This window comes from Schistocerca gregaria, chromosome 8, assembly GCF_023897955.1.
Source record: "Schistocerca gregaria isolate iqSchGreg1 chromosome 8, iqSchGreg1.2, whole genome shotgun sequence".
Lineage (NCBI taxonomy): Eukaryota > Metazoa > Arthropoda > Insecta > Orthoptera > Acrididae > Schistocerca > Schistocerca gregaria.
Window position 1 is genome coordinate 490,101,073 of NC_064927.1, and position 21,106 is coordinate 490,122,178.

Below are 21,106 nucleotides of genomic sequence, written 5' to 3' on the forward strand. Positions count from 1 at the left end.
AGTGACCACTTTCCACTCTTCCTGTCCCTTCCCCAGTGTCTTTCATCTGGACACTTTCCCAGACGGGCTCTTATGAAGGATGCTTTCACAGCTGCCACCACCGCTGAATCTCTGTTGCATGGCAACATTGACAACGTGATCCACAGTGTCACTACCACCATTGTTACCACACCTGAACTGGCAATCCCTCATTCCTCAGCTTGCCGCCCCCCCCCCCCCCCCACTGTGGAAGTCAGTACCCTGACGGATGCCGGAAATCACTGCAGCCATCAGAGACTGTAGGTGGGCCCTCCATCATCATAAGTGCCACCCATCCCTGGAGAACCTCATTGCCTTAAAAAGGCTCCGTGCCCAGGTCCACCTACTCATCAAACGAAGGAAGCAGGAGTGTTGGGAACGCTACATCTCCACCATTGGAACAGGAACCTCTCCTCTCAGGCTTGGACCAAGCTCCAACAACTTTGCAGCTATCAGACCCCTGCAGGTGTACCTAGAATTTCCACACGCGGAGCTCTATCTGCTGATCCAGACATAATCGCAGAACATTTTGCCAAGCATTATGGTCGCAGCTCTGTGCCTGAGAATTACTGCTCAGCCTTTTATCTCCTTAAACAGCCTATTGTCCCGACACATCCCCTGACCCAGACCGTATCCATTCCCAAATGATTAAACACCTGTCAGCAGCGCACCAGTGTCACCTCCTTGCCACCTTCAACCGCATCTGGAGCATTGGCAAATTCCTGTTGCAATGGTGGAAATGTATAATAGTTCCACTGCTAAAGCCTGGTAAGAACCCTTTAGATGTGGATAGCTATCATCCTATCAGCCTCACCAACGTTCTGTGCAACCTACTCAAACATATGTGAGCCAGCAGTTGTGTTAGCCCCTTTAGTCTCAGGGTGTTCTGGCTCTGTCCCAGGATAGTTTTCACAAAGGTAACTCCACCACTAACTTGGTCCACCTGGAGGCTGCACCCGATCAGTATTTTCCTGGCATCAACACCTTACTGCTATCCTTTTTACCTGATGAAGACTTACAATAGCACTTGGTGACACCACATCCTCACTACTCTCCACGAGTGGAGTCTCTGGGGACTGCTCCTGATTTTTATACGGAACCTCTTGTCGCTTCGCACTTTCAGAGTTCGAGTTGGTGCTTCCCACAGTTTGCCCCATATCCAAGAGAACGGGGTCCCGCAGGAATCTGTTCTGAGTGTCCCACTCTTTTTAATTGATGTTAATGGTCTCGCACTAGTAGCAGGGTCCTCAGTGTCTCCCCTCCAATATGTTGACTATTTTCGTATTTCATTCTGCTCCTCTTCTATCTGTGTGGCTGAACATCAACTGCAGGGAGCCATACAAAAGGCACAGACACGGACTCTCACTCACGGCTTTCAGTTTTTAGCCACCGAGACTTGTGCCATGCGCTTCTGTCATCGTCGCACTCTCCATCCCCGACCCAGACTTTACCTCGATGACCAACTACTTAATGAAGTGGAAACTTACCACTTTTTGGGACCGGTCTTCGACACCCGCTTAGCTCGGCTTCCCCATCTTCGTCAGCTTAAGGGAAAGTGTGGTGGCCTCTTAATATTATTCGATTACTTAGCCACATTGACTGCAGTGCTGATTGCCCTACACTGCTGCAGCTGTACAACACTCTCACGCAGTCCCGTCTGGACTATGGGAGACCGGTATATGGTTCAGCATTGCCCTCTGCATTATGGCAGCTGGACCCATACACCACTGTGGAGTTCGACTTGCGATGGGAGCTTTCTGAACAAGCCCAGAGAACAACCTCCTCGTAGAAGCAGGTGTTCCTCCACTGTGGTCAGGTGGAAACTACTGCTTGTGAACTATACTGTCCACAGTCACAGCTCACCTCCTCCCCATCCACATTACCGTCTCCTTTTCCATAACACGGAGCTCAATATCCTGCAATTGTGACCCAGAACAGGGATTCCAATTGCAGTCCACGTCCAATCGCTTCTTACTGAACTTGAACTTGACACTTTCCCTCTACCACCTTTCCTACGGGTCCACTTACGTACACCTCCACGGTCCACGCCTCAACCACAGCTTCAGAACTGATGGCTCCACGGTCGACAGTCACGTCGGCTTCGCTTATGTTCATGATGGCCATACTGAAAAGCACTCCTTGACGAATGGTAGCAGTGTTTTCACCGCCCTCTCTTGTGCTCTCGAGCATATCAGCTCCTGCATAAGTGAGTTCTTCGTCATCTGTAGTGATGACGTAAGTAGCAGACAAGCTCTCAACCAGTGCTTCCCTTGTCACCCTTTGGTAATGACTATCCAGGAGTCACTTTATGCCCTCGGAAACAGTCGATGTTCAGTGTCCTTCATTTGGACCCCAGGATATGTCGGGATCCCAGGCAATGAACTTGCCGACAGGACAGCCAAACAGACTACCGGTAAACCGACTCTGGAGATCTGCCTCCTGGAGAACCATCTCCGATCGGTCTTCCGTCAGAATGTTTCTGTGATCTCGCATGCTGAATGGTGCACCCAATAAACTGCGTGTTTCGAGGAGACAATGAATGTGTGGTGATTATTCGTGCGAGCCACTCGCAGGGAATCTGTCGTTATTTGCAGGCTCCACATCAGCCGAGTGGCTGACCCACAGTCACCTCCTCCATCGCGGGGACCCGCCTCAGTGTCGCTGTGGTTCCCCCTCTACTGTTGTCCACATCTTGTTGGACTTCCAATTTTAGCCACTCTGTAGCAGGCTTTTAACCTTCACCACACTTTACCTCCAATGTTGGGTGAGAATGCCTCAATGTCTGATTTAGTTTCACGTTTTATTTGTGAGGGGTATTTTTATCACACAATCTAAGGGTGGGCATCTGGCCTTCTCTCCCAGGCCTCCACCCTCTCTCCAATTTTAACTCTTCCTCACTCTTTCTTTGCCTTACTGTTTGTCTTGTTGCTGTGTGTGTTCATCTCGCCTTGTCTTTTAGGCTGGAGATTTTAGTGTGTTGCAGAGTGGCTGGCTCATCCTTTTTTACTCTTGTGATCAGTCAGCCCAGGCCATCTGCTATATTATTTTAATATCTTCCATTACACTTCTTATTAGTATGCGTTTTCCCCTTTTGGTTCACTCTTTCAGAGTGGTTCCCTGTTAGTTTTACGCCCTTTCACTTTCCCTGACTCCTTTAGAGAATTGTTATAACTTGAGACTTGTTTGCAAGTGGAAAAAGGGATTGATGACCCTGTAGTTTGGTCCCTTTACACCCCAAACCAACCAACCATCTATTTGTCCTCTTCTTCTCTCTATTCCAATGTAATAAGTTTGCATTGCAGTTCCCACTGACTGCCCACAAAGCTAATATTGCAAAACTCATCAACTTCTTCCATACTAATGATCGTAAATTTTTCTCATTGAGAATGAAACAGTGTGAACTGGGACTGGGACTGAATGAAGAAGAAAATTGATAGTTATGGGCTTCTGCCTCTCTTATTAGACCACCCTAACCACACTTAGTTTTAAAACACTAAATGCCTTCATACTACCATGTTTCAGAAGTTCTGTGGAAATTAAGTGCACAATGATGTTTACTGGTCACAAACTAAATGGATTTCTCACAAACACACACATAGCTGTATACATAAACAAGGATTATACACAGGTTTGAGTGGCCTGACCAACATCAAAACTGTTGTAACACAGAAGTGTGCACTCCGCCTCATGAAAATGTAAACCAATATCCAAAAGTCAACTGACAAGACAAGGTTACAAATGTATTGCTAGTAGCACATTATGCATGAAATGGTGTGAAAGGTGTACATACAAACCAGCAACTTGAACTGATTGCAGAAGAAAATTGACAGCTACAGGTTCAGTGAAAAAAGAAAAACACGCAACAGTGATGAATTGCTAAATAAATACATCCAGACCGCAGTTGAAGAGCTATAAAACAACTTTAACTACTTCATAAATCTTGTCCTGCCATGAAAGTAGGTCCGTCAATAGGATGGTCAAAACACAAGCATTTTTGACAAATTCCCAACATGAAACACTACATTTCTACAAAAACAAGTGGAACAATATCAGAAATGAATCTGCTTCTCTCTATAAACAAGATTTCAAGCATGACTGTGGGTATGCGATTTTCTCCAACTTGCATAAGCCGTTATGCCCATTTTGGGTACATATTTGCTGGGCTATTACAAATTTAACAGAAAATTTTCCTTCAGTAAATAGTAACTACTGTAACTAATTTTATTAGCCAATATAAGATGGTAATCCCAAAAGTAAGGTCTCTTTTTTTTTATATAACTGATCTGTTTATTTCTACAATGGCTTAGATCAGTTTACAGCTTGAACATTTAGTTACTTTTCGACATAATCACCATTTTTGCCGATCTACATCTACATCTGAGTAACTCTATAGGTTCTCCCTTCTATTCCAGTCTCATATTGTTCGTGGAAAGAAGGATTGTCGGTATGCTACTGTGTGGGCTCTAATCTCTCTGATTTTATCCTCATGGTCTCTTCGCGAGATGTACGTAGGAGGGAGCAATATACTGCTTGACTCTTCGGTCATTTTTGTAGATGCTGTGGCAGTTTTTATATGCCCATGTCATACCAGCTCGCTGCCATGCTGTTCAGAAAGTTATGAACCTCTTCTTTCACCTCGTAGTCAGAGATAAATCGCTGGGACCACAATTAACGCTGACGGGTACTGTGAGACTCTGAAAAACTCAACGGCAATTCAGAACTGGAGAAGAGGAATGTTGAGCAAGAGTATACACATTCTCCATGGCAATGCTCGCACACACATTGCTTGGCAAACCATTGCTCTCCTGCAACAGTTTCAGAGGAACATAATCACCCACCCATCCTACACTCCTGACTTGGCGCCCAGTGACTATCACCTGTTCCCTATGTTAAAAGAACATTTGGCCAGAAAGCGATTCAGCTCCGATGATGAGGTGAAAGAGCGGTTCATAGCTTTCTGAACAGCATGGCAGTGAGCTGGTGTGACATGGGCATACAAAAACTACCATAGCATCTACAAAAATGCATCGACAAAAATGGTGATTATGTCAAAAAATAGCTAAATGTGCAAGCTGTAAATTGATGTAAACCATTGTAGAAATAAACAGGTCTACGTACATATAAGAAAATTGGAGACCTTACTTTTGGGATTACCCTCGTATTGGTTCAGATATGTGATATAACTAGATATATCAAAATGCAGACATCTGCCATCGATATTACCTTGCTGGAACTGGCTCTCAACGGCATAATACTGACGTAGAAGTTCATGGACAGCAGCTTTCATGCGCCCTCTTATGCCATTTCGATATCTCTGGACAAGCTGAACAATTCCTTGTGTTGTCATAAAGAACACATCACGATCTGAGCGCTTCTGCAGTGTTGCTGCATGTCTGTAAATAACAGTAACAAAGACTGAAAAAGTGCAGTCAGACAGTTGTTATTAGCCTATGACTGAAAGGAGACAGTTTAACGTACCCATCAATAACACCAGCTATTTGCTGGCTTGGAAACTGAGCTAATACTGAAGTAATGTTCCTTTCATATAAGGTCATCAGTTTTCGAATCTTTTTTTCAACTGAAATAGGGATACGCCCAGAAATTGAAGCAATCACCTCCTGCAAAAATAAAACACTTGTTTTAAGATGACTGTGCTCATATTCAAGAAATAGAAGTTTTCATGAAAAGGTATTAGAGTATACATAATAATGACATGATGATGATCTGTAGAATGTACCTACACTAATATTGGGATACATACAACATAGAAAAGCAATTTTTTTAAATATCACTAGCAATGCTTGGCATGGATTATCAATCATAACGCAAGCAAAGTATTACCAAGCAAAGCAAACTGAATACCTGTTTAGGATGACAGCACTGTCATGTTTATGCCCAACAAACAGGTAACATAGACAGCAACAGTGCACACACCAATATTGTTACTAGTGGAACCCTGACACACACTAGGCATCTAATTTAAAATACAATGCATAGTGCAATAATTACACATTACCAATGCTTTTTTTGACAATACTTCTCACACACTATCATTGTGACAAAATTTATTCACAGTGTATCATAAATGAATAAGGCAGTGGCTACTTTAAATACAATGATCTACTTTTTCTTAAAAATCCAATGTTGTATGCCCACCCCCATTTTAAAAAATTAAGTACATCACCACACTTGCACACGATTACTTGTTTATGTTGGCACCTTTTAGAACCAAATCCCATAGAACAATTTTTCTCACAATTCCCTTGCTACCCCTGACATTCACTTCTCTGCAACAAAAGCTGAAAACTTATCACAAAGTTAGTGTTTCTTCAGAGTGTTCATATAAGAAAAATTGCTGTCAGCTATTACAGTAATCCATAATGTCAGCAGCATATGTACTGTGAGCATTCTTCTTCTTCTTCTTCTTCTGCTGGACAGAAACTGCATTCCACTCTGTTCCATAATAATGTCCCTCCATATAAAATTTGCATACCCCGACATACTCAGTCGTAAAATTGTGTGTGCAAGTTCCATCACCTTTTCTTTCAGCACTGTTGCTCTTTTTTCTGCTCATCATCAATAAATTTAATGATGTTAACAGCAAGCTGTCACAGCTGCCTGCAAAAGCACTTTTCACAATCACTATTTGTGCCTGCACTGTGAAGTAACAGAGTATGTTAATTTGGCTGCACCTGGTTGCATGACCAAGTTAGTTTCCCCAATTAGTGTGTCTGCAACTCACTTAAAAGGGAATGTCACAAACTACCCAGAAATTTTTTTATTTAGGAAGAATCCAACAAAAAACAAATGCACTGTAAAAATTTTAGCTGCTAAGATGCATTGTAAGTAATTTTTTAAGAATTTTTGAAGTAACTTGTTTTTGACACATGAAGAACCACTTATAACAGTGGTTTGTACAGCCCTTCCTGCCTATCACATGATGTGCTATTACAAGAGAGCATAGTACTGCATAGTGCTGATATTCAGAGTGACACAAGCAAATTTCAAGCACCTAATCCATACAAAAAAGGTCACGTATCATCAATGTTTTGAAAAAGAGACATTACACATCAAAGCTAAAATGGTCCACATGTAATTCTTACAAACATGACTAGCAGAGGGAAATAAATCAAGGCAGAGTTTGATGTTACATTACAGATAACTTCCATTAATCTTGACTTTAATTTATTGAAAAGCAATATTTCTTACACATGCATCATATTATAATAATTTCTGTAGCACAGTTCATGTGATAATTTTTGAATGATGTAGTAACAATGGAACAGTTCTTTGTTTATTCCCCAGTTATCACAATAAAATTAAGTGTAATTTGTATGATTCATTTTGCATGATGCAACCATTTTCCTTACACTAGACACACCTGATGCAAGAAAAATTAATGCTGTCACGTGTGTCACAGTAAGTAATAGTTTTATTTAAACTAAATTGTGGTAGAGTAAGAAACGGTCGTGGCTGCTGTTCTGCTTATTGTGCTGCATACTGGGCATACTCAAAACAGTTCATAAAATGTGCTGATGCGAACCGATAATGCACAAATGAATTAAATTTAAGAATACTGTTATCCTGATAAACATCAAATGACATGAAGCTATTGGAAATTATATTGTCTGATAATTTCCTTAAAAATACTTTCAACAGCTGAAAAACTTTATTGACAGTTCCATTGGTTGTTCCGGATGGAATCTGGATAATATCAGAAGTCTTTTTTGTCATCCTCCTGAAAGGCAGAAGTACTGTTATGTCCAGACTAAGAGTCCAACAAAAGACATGAATTAATTTCTGTAACTGGTCAGATAGAGTTCTGAATGAAATGTTGAAAATCATTTGTTCCTATTTTTCCAGATTTTGATAGGTCAATCATAAGTTTTTTGCTACTAAACAGTCATTTTTTTTTATTTTTGGTCCTAATATGCCTTGAGGTCCCTGAAGACATATAAAGCTGAGCAAACATTAATACACTCATTCTTACCACTATCATTGTTGAATATGAACATGTTATAGCAATAATCAGTTGCACAACACACGCTGTCTTTTTTTGCATCGAAATGATGAAGTGCGGATTGCTCGCAGTTCTGCAGTTCTTTCGCGAAACCTGACCAATTGGTGGTACAAACAGTACATGTGGGGATAACAGCAAGTTTTGACTTCACGTCAGCTATGAATTAATGGCATGACCTCTTCACTTTCACTTGCTGTTAGATATTATGAAGCAAAACTGGGTTTGCACACTGTTGAACATTAACCTTTAAACACAATGAGTATTAATTCAGTTTCATCATCATTGTTAACACTTACACTTGTAATTATTACAGATATTAAATGAGTTGTGGATAACTGTAAACTGAAATTCGCTTTACAAATTACAATCACACTCAGTCATGTTATCTGTTTAACGATGCACTGTCAACCAATGATACGCACAAGTGCAGTCTGTTACTGCTCAAGTAGGGGCGTACAATCATCCAAGCTGGCAAGCTATGAATTTCGCAATTTTCAACATTTTTTTAAAAATATTTGCAGTTTGTCTTAGCAACTAAAACTTTGACAGGGTCTTTCTTACAGTTCATTCTTCCTGTATAAACAATGTCTGGGCATGTTTTCGTCAAGTCAGATTTGACTATTCCCTCGCTGGTTAAGTAATAGTAAATCATGTCTGCAAGAATTCCTGTGTGTCATTTACAGACATTTTAAAAGTTAATTTCAGATGATAAGTCGAGAGGAACGTAATTTTTTTACTTTATGATTACACACATTTTCTGTCAGATTTAGACAACTCTGATTTACACAACTCTGATTTTAAAACCAAATCAAACAGCTGGAGGATAAAACAAACAATTATTAGAATATGAATTAATATAACCTGTAAAGAGCACTTGTCAAGATAAGCTTAAAACATTTTATACACATTTAAAAACATTTATTCAGTAAATTTTTGCAAGAATAATCAATAAATGAATTAACAGCAAACACATGTACTTAGTAGTAGTAGTCAGTCAAACATACACTGACACGTTCTCTAGATGAAACTAGAATCAGGTATCTCACAAACAGAATAAATACTGCATTCAGAATACATTACTGCAGCATCAGAGTTTCATAACATAAAAATGAGGATTACTATTTTAGCTCACAGTTTCTGAAAAGCACATTAATCACACAACTTCACAGTACTTTTTTATGTAGCGTAAAACTTAGAAAATTTTCTGAAATTTATCCTGAAGATTTAGTTCATATTCGAACTTACTTGGAGCTCAAGCAGAGGAAGGCTAGGGTCACGAAGAGAACTCATGAACTTCTCTATCACATCTCTTAATCGAGCTAAGTGATATGGATCAGGAAGACAGTAACCTAAAATAGAAAACAATACTATCAAAATACAGAACAAATGAAACCTCTCCCCTCTATTGTCTCTGCTACACCAAAATTTCCAACTTTTTCCTACATTATAGCTACAAATTATAGGAGTTTTCTCAACCTACTATATTGTGCTGGCACTGAAGCAAAGTATCTACAATGCAGACGCTATGTGGTCAGCTGGAACAATGTCACTGTGGAGGTAAAATCAAACAATGGAAAATCCAGGAAGGAATGTAACAACAGTATGAAAACTGTGCTGGTGTTATGTGTGTATATGAACATGTATTCTACAGCTCTTAAGAATGATTCCTCAAACTATGTTCTCAGACTTTTACTGCTGCATCGTCTTACGATATGGCATAATACCCAGAAGGATTGTAATGCAGTTCACGGTCTTGTTTATGTGCCTATCAACTACTCAGTACATTGTCTGCTTTACTCATTCTGTTATTTATATTCAAAAGAGGTAATACAGCTCACTTAAATGAAAAATTCTTAGATCTTTCAAGTGAAGTTATATCTTTAAAAAGTTTAAATTTCTTTCACTTCTTGTTCTAAAGGTCCATTGGGCTTGCTCCTCTTGAAGCCTTCCCCAGTTGTAGTCAATGATATCTCATTCCCCCTTCCGTCATGTTCACTTTCCACTTCTCACTTCATTTTTCTCTCTTTGCATGGCTTATAACCTCTCTCTTCCTTTCATTACTTCCTTTATTTAATTATCACTACAGCCTGCATTTCTAAGCATGCTGCATGATTGCTTGTATGTTCTGATTACTTGGTAGTAAACGCATTGTCTGAATATTTCATCAATACAATTGCATGAACTTTGACATTACCTGGCACACTGCATCATTTTTCTAGCCTCAATACATATATTGCAGTAACTTGCACAATAGTGCCTTTTATTTACATTTTTTCACATGAAATATGCCAAAAGTACAGAAAGTGAGTAATTTCATAACTTTTCCTACAGTCTGTGACCTTCATAGTGAGCTCAGGCTACCTAGCTTGGCTCTGTAGATGTTAGCAATAGTCAGTATGTTGTTCAGTGATACTTCATCATATGTGATGAACGGGAGCAATTAAAATATCTTGATAATGATGTAAAGCATTTTAAGCCCATTCACTACACTGTGTTGCTGAAACAATGTGAATACTCTCACATCCTCCACAAACAAGGGAAACTGACACACAAAATTTCATAATTCTGACAGCATTAACTAAGTCACAAGCTGACTTTTCTCCTACTGAAAATCCATTTTGCCACGTTTAGGGGGACTGATGACCTTAGCTGTTTAGTCCCCCTTAAACATCCCAACAACCACCACCGCCGCCACGTTTAGAGATGTGCTGCCACATTTGGCTTTGCTACAGCAGTCTATGTATTTTAACCAGATGGAATAATGGATAACTGCTGCCATTTTATACTGCAATAACTATCATGAAGTTGGTAAGAAACTATAAATTCCCCTAAAGTTATTGAATTTAACATTTATTTGTTTCATTCTATTGAAAAGCATTACATTACTGGCCCCAAATTTATTTATTTATTTTCCAGTGGGGGAGTAAAAACACTTTCGAAGGCACCAATGCAGCTTGCATTAAAAGTGTGGATGTGGCATTCAAGAAAGCAGATTTACAGATTTGAAGCAAGAACTAATTTACATCAAATCAAAAACTGTTGTGAAGGTTGAAAAATCTTTGAGATCATCATATGAAGAAGTGTGTGCAGCAGCAAAAGTTAAGATGAACACATTTTTTGGATCAAATCCTGATTCTACTATTATGAAATTGACAAACATTTTTGTGGCAAGAATATATACGACTCTCAACTTGACCCAACTTTGTCTGAAATTTATTTGGTAAAGTATGCATCTACCGCTTCTTGTGACATAAAAAATCTTTTCTATGTTCAAAAATGTTCTATCTGATAAACACATAAGCCAAAGTTGTGTATGTATTGTATATTTGTCTTGAATTTGTAAACAGCTGTAACTTACTATTCTGGATACCAAATTAATAATAAGAACAATGAGTCCAAGTGAAGAAATTTTGGGGAAATTGGTTGTCATGTGGTGTTCTAAGAGGATAACAGAAATTAATATTGAACTGAATTTTGGTACCACATAATTGTTTTTGTTTTTCTGCCTCATTTTGCGTGCTTAATGAGTGCATGCATGATTTACAAATCACACAGAAGACATTTCTGCCAAAGCAAGCACCTTCAAAAATTGTTGAACAGCCATGCAATGAACTGTATGACCCATAAACAAGCTTCCTTGCCTCTAGAACCAATCTCATTTATACAGTTTGTCTTTGTAGAACCGTTTGCACTATTAAATAAAGACAATAAAATAATCAGTGTGCTATTTTAAGTGATAGAACAGCTCCAATAACAGTTTAATTTTTGAATTTACAATGGCTGCTTCTGAGCAAAAAACGTTTTTCTAACTTCAACTTATGGGGAAAAAAGGGGGTGGCATGTTTCAGTACCCATGTTCCACTTTCCATGGATTCATACATACTTTTTATACAAATATAGTACAGGTTTATTCAAACTTAATCAAACCTGTATCATATTTTTATAGATATGAAGTTAGGTCTATCAAAGTTACCGAGCAAGATTGCGCACTGGTTAGCACACTGGACTTGAATTCAGGAGGATGACGGTTCAAATCGGCGTCCGGCCATCCTGATTTAGGTTTTCTGCGATTTCCCTAAGTCTCTTCAGGCAAATGTTTCTTTGAAAGGGTGTGACCAACTTCCTTCCCTAATCCAATGGGACCGATGATCTTGCTGTTTGGTCCCCTCCCCCGGAATCAACCAACCAATCAAAGTTAGTACATATAAAAATAAAAACAATCAATTTTTGACAAAAGAATCTAACTAAGCAAATAAAACAATCTACTCACGAAGTGGCAGCAGAACACATACATAAAATAAGGTTATAATTAGGTAAGCTTTCGGAGCCAGTGGCTCCTTCTTTAGGCAGAAGGTTTGAAGGGGAAGTAAGAAGGGTGAAGGAAAAGGACTGGAGCGGTCTAGGAAAAGGAGTAGATTTCGGGAAAGTAGCACAGAACCGCTGGTCAGGGGAGACTTATCAGAGGCGATGAGAAGGAAAGACTTCCTTTTTTTTTATCTATCTAGTTACAAAGTTTGTACACAGGTATCTAACCATACCTAGGTAACAAAAAAGGAGAGAAAAATATTTTGTATTTTGCACAAAGTGGGCCTTAAAAACCCAATCAAGAACATTTGAGAGGATGATCACACTCACCAGCTAATATATTCTCAAGTGTTACTCTGTATTTATTGTGCAGGTGATTCAGCTTTTCTGCGACACCAGGAGCTGAACTGTCATTATCTGGAAAACCCCCTCTGTATTCCTGAGCCTTTGTAACAAGGGAGGCATCATCAAGTTCAAGGTGAGCAATCAGTGTCCCAAGTTCAAGAAGGGCGCCAGGTCGTTTCACATAAAACACACAGCCAGCTTCACTTGCTGTGAGTGTCATCACCATTTTCATGACCTAAGAGAGGGGAAAAAGGAGGTTACTGGACATTAATTAGAAAAAAAGACATACTAACATTTTAGTGACCTTTTCTGTATATACTCTACATTATATTTACACACACACACACACACACACACACACACACACAGACACACATGGTGGTACACAATGAACAGTTTTCAAAATGCACACCTCTATTTCAGCATACGCTTGTCCTCTGTCCACATGTCCTCCATCTTCTACAAGAAAAGACAGAAGTTTGCCTGGTGACGGTGAACGCAGAAGGGAAGGGTCTTTCTCCTTTTCAAAAATGCACGTTTGGTTTCCAATAACAATGCGATAGCGATCAACTTCTTCGCGCATGTATGTTGTGTAACTTGAACCATCAATTGAAAGCAAGATGCCTGATCAGACACACAAAATACATTATAAATAAACTCTATTAACATATGCTTATGAAAGATACTTCAACATATTTTTTATTAAGTATTGTTTTATTTAATCGCATTATAACACTGCCACACATATTATGGAAATGTATTATATGATCAATAATTAAATACACATTATTAATAATAATAGCAATAACAGTCTATTATAATTTATGATCAACAGGAATTAGAAACACATTCACAAATTAGTAGAAACACTGCTACAAATTACTTTAAACATTATATAACAAACCTCCATCAGAAAGCCTATGGACTTCTATTTCCTTAAAGGAGCCATTCATTACAATAAAATAATTATTTGGTCCAGATTTGGTGGCTTGTACCTTGTATTTGTACCCTTCATTTATTAATTCAACATCAACTGTGTTAAACAGAGTATTAGATCCTTGAACTTGCCCCCTGCAAATAAAACCATTACCTGAGCCTGGTGCATATTTCTTTGAAAGTTTAATAAGTGAATGCACTCTCTATGGACTACTGAACATTGCATTATGCATATAAAAACATACTTTTTCCTTCCTTACTGTGTAAGATAATAATAAACTAATGTTATGTATTTTTCAGTTCAAATTACTGAGTACTTTATGTAAAACAGTAATATGCACGACTACATACTTCTCCAAAGAGGTCTGGAAGTTTTGAAATGCAGTGATGATCGCTCGGTCAGCTATATGAAGAGCACCACAAATTACACCTAGCAAAATATCAGGCTTTTCTGCCTGGATTCGCTCTGCAATGAGAATATCTAGCCATGAAGTGTCTATAGTATTGTTCTGGAAGCTCGATGTCTCTAGCAGCTTGATGAGATATTCAACTGTTGTGCGGAAGTCACCCCTGATTGAGAGTTCCTTTAAAGCTATCACAAGATTCCTGAAAAATAACATAATGTTTGTATTCCAAAAAGGTAACAGTTTCATATATTTCATAGCACATCATTTTAATAAAACACAGTGCCACTCATTTAAAATAGCTTCATATAGATATACACAAAGTCACAAGGAGGCTACCAAACAAGTCTGTTCATTGTGTTGTATTTAGGGCTTATATTGTTTATTACAATACTTGCTTACAGTTTGTTGGCACCATCTTAGTCATACACTCCTGGAAATTGAAATAAGAACACCGTGAATTCATTGTCCCAGGAAGGGGAAACCTTATTGACACATTCCTGGGGTCAGATAGATCACATGATCACACTGACAGAACCACAGGCACATAGACACAGGCAACAGAACATGCACAATGTCGGCACTAGTACAGTGTATATCCACCTTTCGCAGCAATGCAGGCTGCTATTCTCCCATGGAGATGATCGTAGAGATGCTGGATGTAGTCCTGTGGAACGGCTTGCCATGCCATTTCCACCTGGCGCCTCAGTTGGACCAGCTTTCGTGCTGAACGTGCAGACCGCGTGAGACGACGCTTCATCCAGTCCCAAACATGCTCAATGGGGGTCAGATCTGGAAATCTTGCTGGCCAGGGTAGTTGACTTACACCTTCTAGAGCACGTTGGGTGGCACGGGATACATGCGGACGTGCATTGTCCTTGCCGGTCTAGGAATGGTAGAACGGGTTCGATGACGGTTTGGATGTACCGTGCACTATTCAGTGTCCCCTCGACGATCACCAGAGGTGTACGGCCAGTGTAGGAGATCGCTCCCCACACCATGATGCCGGGTGTTGGCCCTGTGTGCCTCGGTCGTATGCAGTCCTGATTGTGGCGCTCACCTGCACGGCGCCAAACACGCATACAACCATCATTGGCACCAAGGCAGAAGCGACTCTCATCGCTGAAGACGACACGTCTCCATTCGTCCCTCCATTCACGCCTGTCGCAACACCACTGGAGGCGGGCTGCACGATGTTGGGGCGTGAGCGGAAGACGGCCTAACGGTGTGCGGGACTGTAGCCCAGCTTCATGGAGACGGTTGCGAATGGTCCTCGCCGATACCCCAGGAGCAACAGTGTCCCTAAATTGCTGGGAAGTGGCGGTGCGGTCCCCTACGGCACTGTGTAGGATCCTACGGTCTTGGCGTGCATCTGTGCGTCGCTGCAGTCCGGTCCCAGGTCGACGGGCACGTGCACCTTCCGCCGACCACTGGTGACAACATCGATGTACTGTGGAGACCTCACGCCCCACGTGTTGAGCAATTCGGCAGTACGTCCACCCGGCCTCCCGCATACCCACTATACGCCCTCGCTCAAATGTGCGTGTGATCATTGCTTGTACAGCCCTCTCGCAGTGTCCGGAGCAAGTATGGTGGGTCTGACACACCAGTGTCAATGTGTTATTTTTTCCATTTCCAGGAGTGTACTTAATCTGTCTACTTTTACCCATTTTCAGGGCCAGAGATCAGTGAACTAAAACATAATTCATGGCCAAATTATGGCAGTTTATGAATGTAAAATTATGTATTAACTTCAACATAAAGAGAGGGGAAGATAGATAGGGGAAAGACAGATGGAGGGTAGAAACTCCTCTTTTTACCAGCACACTTTGTACAATTTTCTCTAGCAGCTGTCCCTGGAATGATTTCCTAAACATTTCACTGTGTATTTTCTAAAACATACCAGATAACACAAAGTAATATTTTGGCCAGTAACGTTCAACATTACATTTTTTAAGTCAAAAAGTTATTATTTTACAAAAATGCACTGTATGAATGTTGGCAATGTTTTAGTAGTAATCTGTCTCCCACATTACCCTGTCTTCCATCCTCAAGCTCTTGGGATTTCAAATCTCATCCGATGCAGTCCCCTACAATCAGTCTTTCCTTCTCATACCGTCCCATAAGTCTCCTTTGACTCGGGATCCTGGGTGACTTTTCTAAACTGTATCCCCTTCCCTAAACCTCTCTGTCCTTTTCCTTCACCCCTCCTCCTTCCCCTTCAACTCTTTCACCAGAAGAAGAAGCCACTGACTCTGAAAACTTGTGAAAGTTCAATCTTTTTGTGTGTGTGTGTGTGTGTGTGTGTGTGTGTGTGTGTGTGTGTGTGTGTGTGTTTGTTTTGCCCTGCTGGCACTTGGGGAGTAGATTTTTTTATCTGTCAATTTACATTATATAAATAAAATGGAAAGAAACTTCCACATGGGAAAAATATATTAAAAAGAAAGATTCCAAGACTTACCAAGCGGGAAAGCGCCGGTAGATAGGCACAATAAATAAAACACACAAACACACACACACAATTTCTAGCTTTCACAACCGACGGTTGCTTCTTCAGGAATTGGGATGGATATGTGTGTGTGTGCGCGCGAGTGTACACCTGTCCTTTTTTCCCCCTAAGGTAAGTCTTTCCGCTCTCGGGATTGGAATGACTCCTTACCCTCTCCCTTAAAACCCAAATCCTTTCGTCTTTCCCTCTCTTTCCTGAAGAAGCAACCGTCGGCTGCGAAAGCTAGAAATTCTATGTGTGTGTTTGTGTGTTTTATTTATTGTGCCTATCTACCGGCGCTTTCCCGCTTGGTAAGTCTTGGAATTTCTGTTTTTAATACATTTACATTATATTGTCAATAAGTCATAACTTTCACTATAATACTTTAATTAGAAGGGGAGGGGAGGGGCAGGAGAGGTGATGAAACTGATGAAATTGCAGGACCCAATGTGTACTAATATTGCACCATGAAACACTAGAATAATGCCTGACAGAAAACAGTCATGGTAAATTTGTGCTCAAGTTTTGAAAACATGAGGTCAGGCCTCAGTCTCCAGGAGGGAGCATATGAAAACAAAATTTTACCTCAGTCAGTATTAACCCAGGGTGTGAACTGGACCTTCACAGAAGCTACAACCCACCTTTAAGATGTCCTTCACAGTCACAGATGTGACACTGGGTTTCTCTAAGAAATTCATTCAAACACAGCAAACTATCCCAGAATCTTACTCTTATACTGTGTCAGCTCACAATATACAGGGTATGGTTTTGTGTACAACCAATACAGTATGAAAATCAGTGAAATGTAACTATCAATTTCTAGCACACACCAGACATTAATCTATGTTAATAAATCACTAGCACTATCATAACTGTCAGCTGAGGGATGAGTGACTATTTTTCATGTATCAGAGGCCATTGTTTTACGCAGAAAACATTACAGTATCCAAAATGTTATTCTTGACACTAATATTATAAATATACAAGACAACAGATACAAATTGAGTTACACTGATAATTCAGTTACTCAGAAGTACACTGCAATAATTTGTTTTATACACACGCAGTCAAATGAAACTCAAACACCCATCACAACGGGACCATGGAATCATTCCATTTAAAAGTAATCATAACATGAATTCAGACATTTATTCCAATGTTGAGACAAGATAATTCCTGTTTCATAGAACATGGTTGTCTGCTGACAAATCTACAACTGCATCCACTCTTGCACTTCAATTCAATTTTCATGATATTTTCAATACTACCAATTACATGTTTTGTGCTTTTATCAATTATGGCCAAAAGCAGTCTTGCTGCTCAGGCTATGTTCCTTGTACCTAGTTATAAAATTCCAATCGGTCATCTGATGGTCGTTCATGTCAGTATTTTGTAAAACAATGTGACAATGTCTGGGGCCTTTATCAGTACACTGTTGATGTATACATACTCCACCAGGGTTTTGACTACCTCTCGTCGTCCCCTGAAATGAGAAATATCCCCACCCCACAGTGGTATTCCGAGGTCCACTGAACCTACACAATATACTTGTCCATCCATACACAACCCTTGCTTCCAACCCCTTACCCCATGGCTCATACCCCTGTAATAGACCTAGATGCAAGACCTGTCCAATACATCCTCCCACCATCACCTACTCCAGTCTGGTCATAAACATCACCTATCCCATCAAAGGCAGGGCTACCTGTGAAACCAGTCATGTGATCTACAAGCTATGCTGCAACCACTGTACTGAGCATGACAAGCAACAAGCTGTCTGTCCACATGAATGGCCACCAATGAACTGTGGCCAAGAAACAAGTGGACCACACTGTTGCTGAGCATGATGCCGAACATGACATCCTTCATTTCAATGACTGCTCCACAGTCTTTGCCATATGGGTCCTTCCCACCAACACCAGCTTTTCTGAATTGTGCAGGTGGGAACTTCCCGTGCAATATATCCTAAGTTCCCATAACCCTCCTGGCCTCAACCTTCGTTAGTTATTGTCCTCTCCCATCCAGCCCCTTCTATGTTCCCATTCCAGCATTGCACAGCGCTCATTCCTCCACTGCATGTAGTCTTTTTACTTCTCTCTTTTTAAGCTGCCCCCCCGCCCCCCTCCACCTCACCACTCCCTCCGTCTAACCTATCCTCTTTCTTTCCCAAAAAGCATGTCACTGTCTGCCATGCTACCCTACTATCCCTCCCCCTCCCTGCCTCAGCCTCCTCCTTACCACTACCCAGTCACTACTCCCATCATCCACCAGTGCTGCTGCTCGCAGTGTGGCCTCAGTTGCCTTAGACTGCAGGCACGTGTGGAGATGCATTTGCATGTGTGTGTGTGTGTGTGTGTGTGTGTGTGTGTGTTTGCCATCTAATTCGGACAAAGGCCTCACTGGCCAAAAGACATTTTTTGTGACAGTCTTTTGGTTGTGCCTAACTGTGACTCAGTGTCTCCGCTACATGGGAGTAGCAACTTTCCTTTTCACAAAATTGTTACGTTCCATCCTGGATTTTCCATTGTTCAATATGGATGTATTTCATTTTAACTGTATAACCTCTGGAGTGACAATGTGCACGAATACATAATAAACAACTGAAGGTGTCTGTGAAGTTCTGACTGTATGAAGAACTAAGTACGTCTGTCAAGTTTTGAATGTACCATTGGAATTATGTCACAGTCAGATCACAATTGTTAAGTTGACATGATATATGAAAAAATCTTTGGATGTGCCATTGGAACAATGTACAGTCAAACAGAGATGCAGGTATGTCAAACAATGTACTGCTCTACTGTAATCTGTGCATGCACAATGTTGGATAACTATTTATGTATTTTAACATTTGGTGTTTTATGTTTTATTAATATTGTACCTTCTGATATAACAAATTGTTTGAAAATGAATGCAAGTGTTCAAAAACAGTCACTTAAAAAAAAGAAGTGTATACAAGCCACTGAAACTTGTCACTTCAAGGTCACTCCTCAAGCACCATAAAGTTGGCAATTATAACTGACAAACATGTGAGGAACGCGAGGTGCTGCCTCATCTGAACCAATAACAGCACTGAACAAAAGCTGTTTCCGGCGTTGATGCTACCACGTTGCTGGCTTCCATGTAAACACTGTATGATAGTTATAATATAATGAAATAATGGAATAGATGACATAAAATGTTGAAATGCGTGGCTTTTTAAAATGTATTGAATTAATGAGATTAATTTTTCGGCATGAATGACAAGCACAATAAGCTGAGCTATGCCTGGAAATAAGTTCGTATTAGTTCATATTATTTTGCAGGGTGAAGTAGTTTCTTTCTCCACTGTAGATGTGTGCTTACCATTCTTTATAATGCTACGTTTGGTTGCCGTGTTCACCTTTGAAGTCTTGACCGTGTTCCCATTAAGCTTATCGGATCTTCGTAATTTTCCAAAGTACACAGGTGGGCTTCAGTTCTTGTAATTATTGTACTATTTGAAATAACAACTCACATGACCTTTCTATTAATAAAACAATACTGTATTTTTCTAAACGGTGCACATATGAAATACGTACTCCTCACTTATTCATAGCGACCCCAAAACGGTGGTCTACAATTACTTGCTAAAAATGGGTGCTTCTCACTCGTTCACTAGCTGAGCACGAATCCTTCCTTCCTCCTACTGGTACCAGAAAAAATCCTGTTTTTTTAACAACAAAGTCAAAAGATACATGATGGTAGGCATAGCCTCTATGATCGGCTACCGCTTCATCTTTGCTCTTTGCCTTTAAAGACGACGAAAGCATAAAGGAAATGCAAAAGGTTTATCACATAGTGCACGACTGCCTGCTTTTGTGTTGTATTACTGCCTCGACTACAGTTTCTGTTTACTAAACAATGTCACCAAAACGATATCATTCACCAAGTGCCAATCTGTTTTGCCAGGGAGTGCCATTAAATAGTCAAGTTTTGGAATTGCTATGGAGGATGCACGAGTTTTATGATCAAGATATAAAATTTGTTTATGTTCATGGGCATGCGTCGATTCCTGCCGATCAAATTTTAGAGCATACCTCAAAAACTCTAGGACTCTGTCAAAGAACAGTTTATAAGGAAATGATCGCTACTTCAAGACTTACAAAACACTGAAGTAAACAGTGTGGAACAAAGCCTGTAGGAGAAACAGCGTGTTTTTAAATACTCCTGGAAAGAAAAAAAGAGCACCCTCGTCCTGTTACAGATAGTGATTCTTTCCAAACAAATTCAATTTGTCAGCACATTTACAGATATTATAGAAGAAAAGAATACCCCACAATAGCTAAGTTGCTAATTTTTTTTAAAGAAAGTGAACTTTTCTCACAGGGGAAAATGTCTCTTAAGATGGTATTAAAAAGTATGGGCTTCCATTTTAAATAATTAGATGGATGAAAATTTTTGAAAAAACTCACGTCGTTGCAGCTCATACCATTTTCTTACACAAAATTCTAGGAAAGGACATACACTCAGTCAGACGGTTAGGCAAAACCTGGGTCAATGCTGGAGAACCAGTTGATAAATGCTACACAGATGATACTCTGAATAGCACCAGTCATCAGCCAACAGGAAGAG

At 40.1% G+C, this 21,106-nt stretch overlaps 1 protein-coding gene across 8 annotated transcripts in view; it reads right to left on the reverse strand.

Moving 5' to 3' along the window:
- LOC126285378 (acetyl-CoA carboxylase) overlaps nucleotides 1-21,106 on the reverse strand; it is a 385,520-nt gene that overhangs the window by 77,484 nt on the left and 286,930 nt on the right. For all 8 annotated transcript variants that reach the window (XM_049984706.1, XM_049984707.1, XM_049984705.1 and 5 more), the window contains 7 exons: nucleotides 13,976-14,230; nucleotides 13,593-13,759; nucleotides 13,101-13,312; nucleotides 12,674-12,923; nucleotides 9,284-9,387; nucleotides 5,497-5,636; nucleotides 5,242-5,411 (listed from right to left, as the gene is read on the reverse strand). In XM_049984706.1, coding sequence (XP_049840663.1) covers nucleotides 5,242-5,411; nucleotides 5,497-5,636; nucleotides 9,284-9,387; nucleotides 12,674-12,923; nucleotides 13,101-13,312; nucleotides 13,593-13,759; nucleotides 13,976-14,230 — 1,298 coding nt within the window. The remainder of the gene's footprint in view (nucleotides 1-5,241; nucleotides 5,412-5,496; nucleotides 5,637-9,283; nucleotides 9,388-12,673; nucleotides 12,924-13,100; nucleotides 13,313-13,592; nucleotides 13,760-13,975; nucleotides 14,231-21,106) is intronic.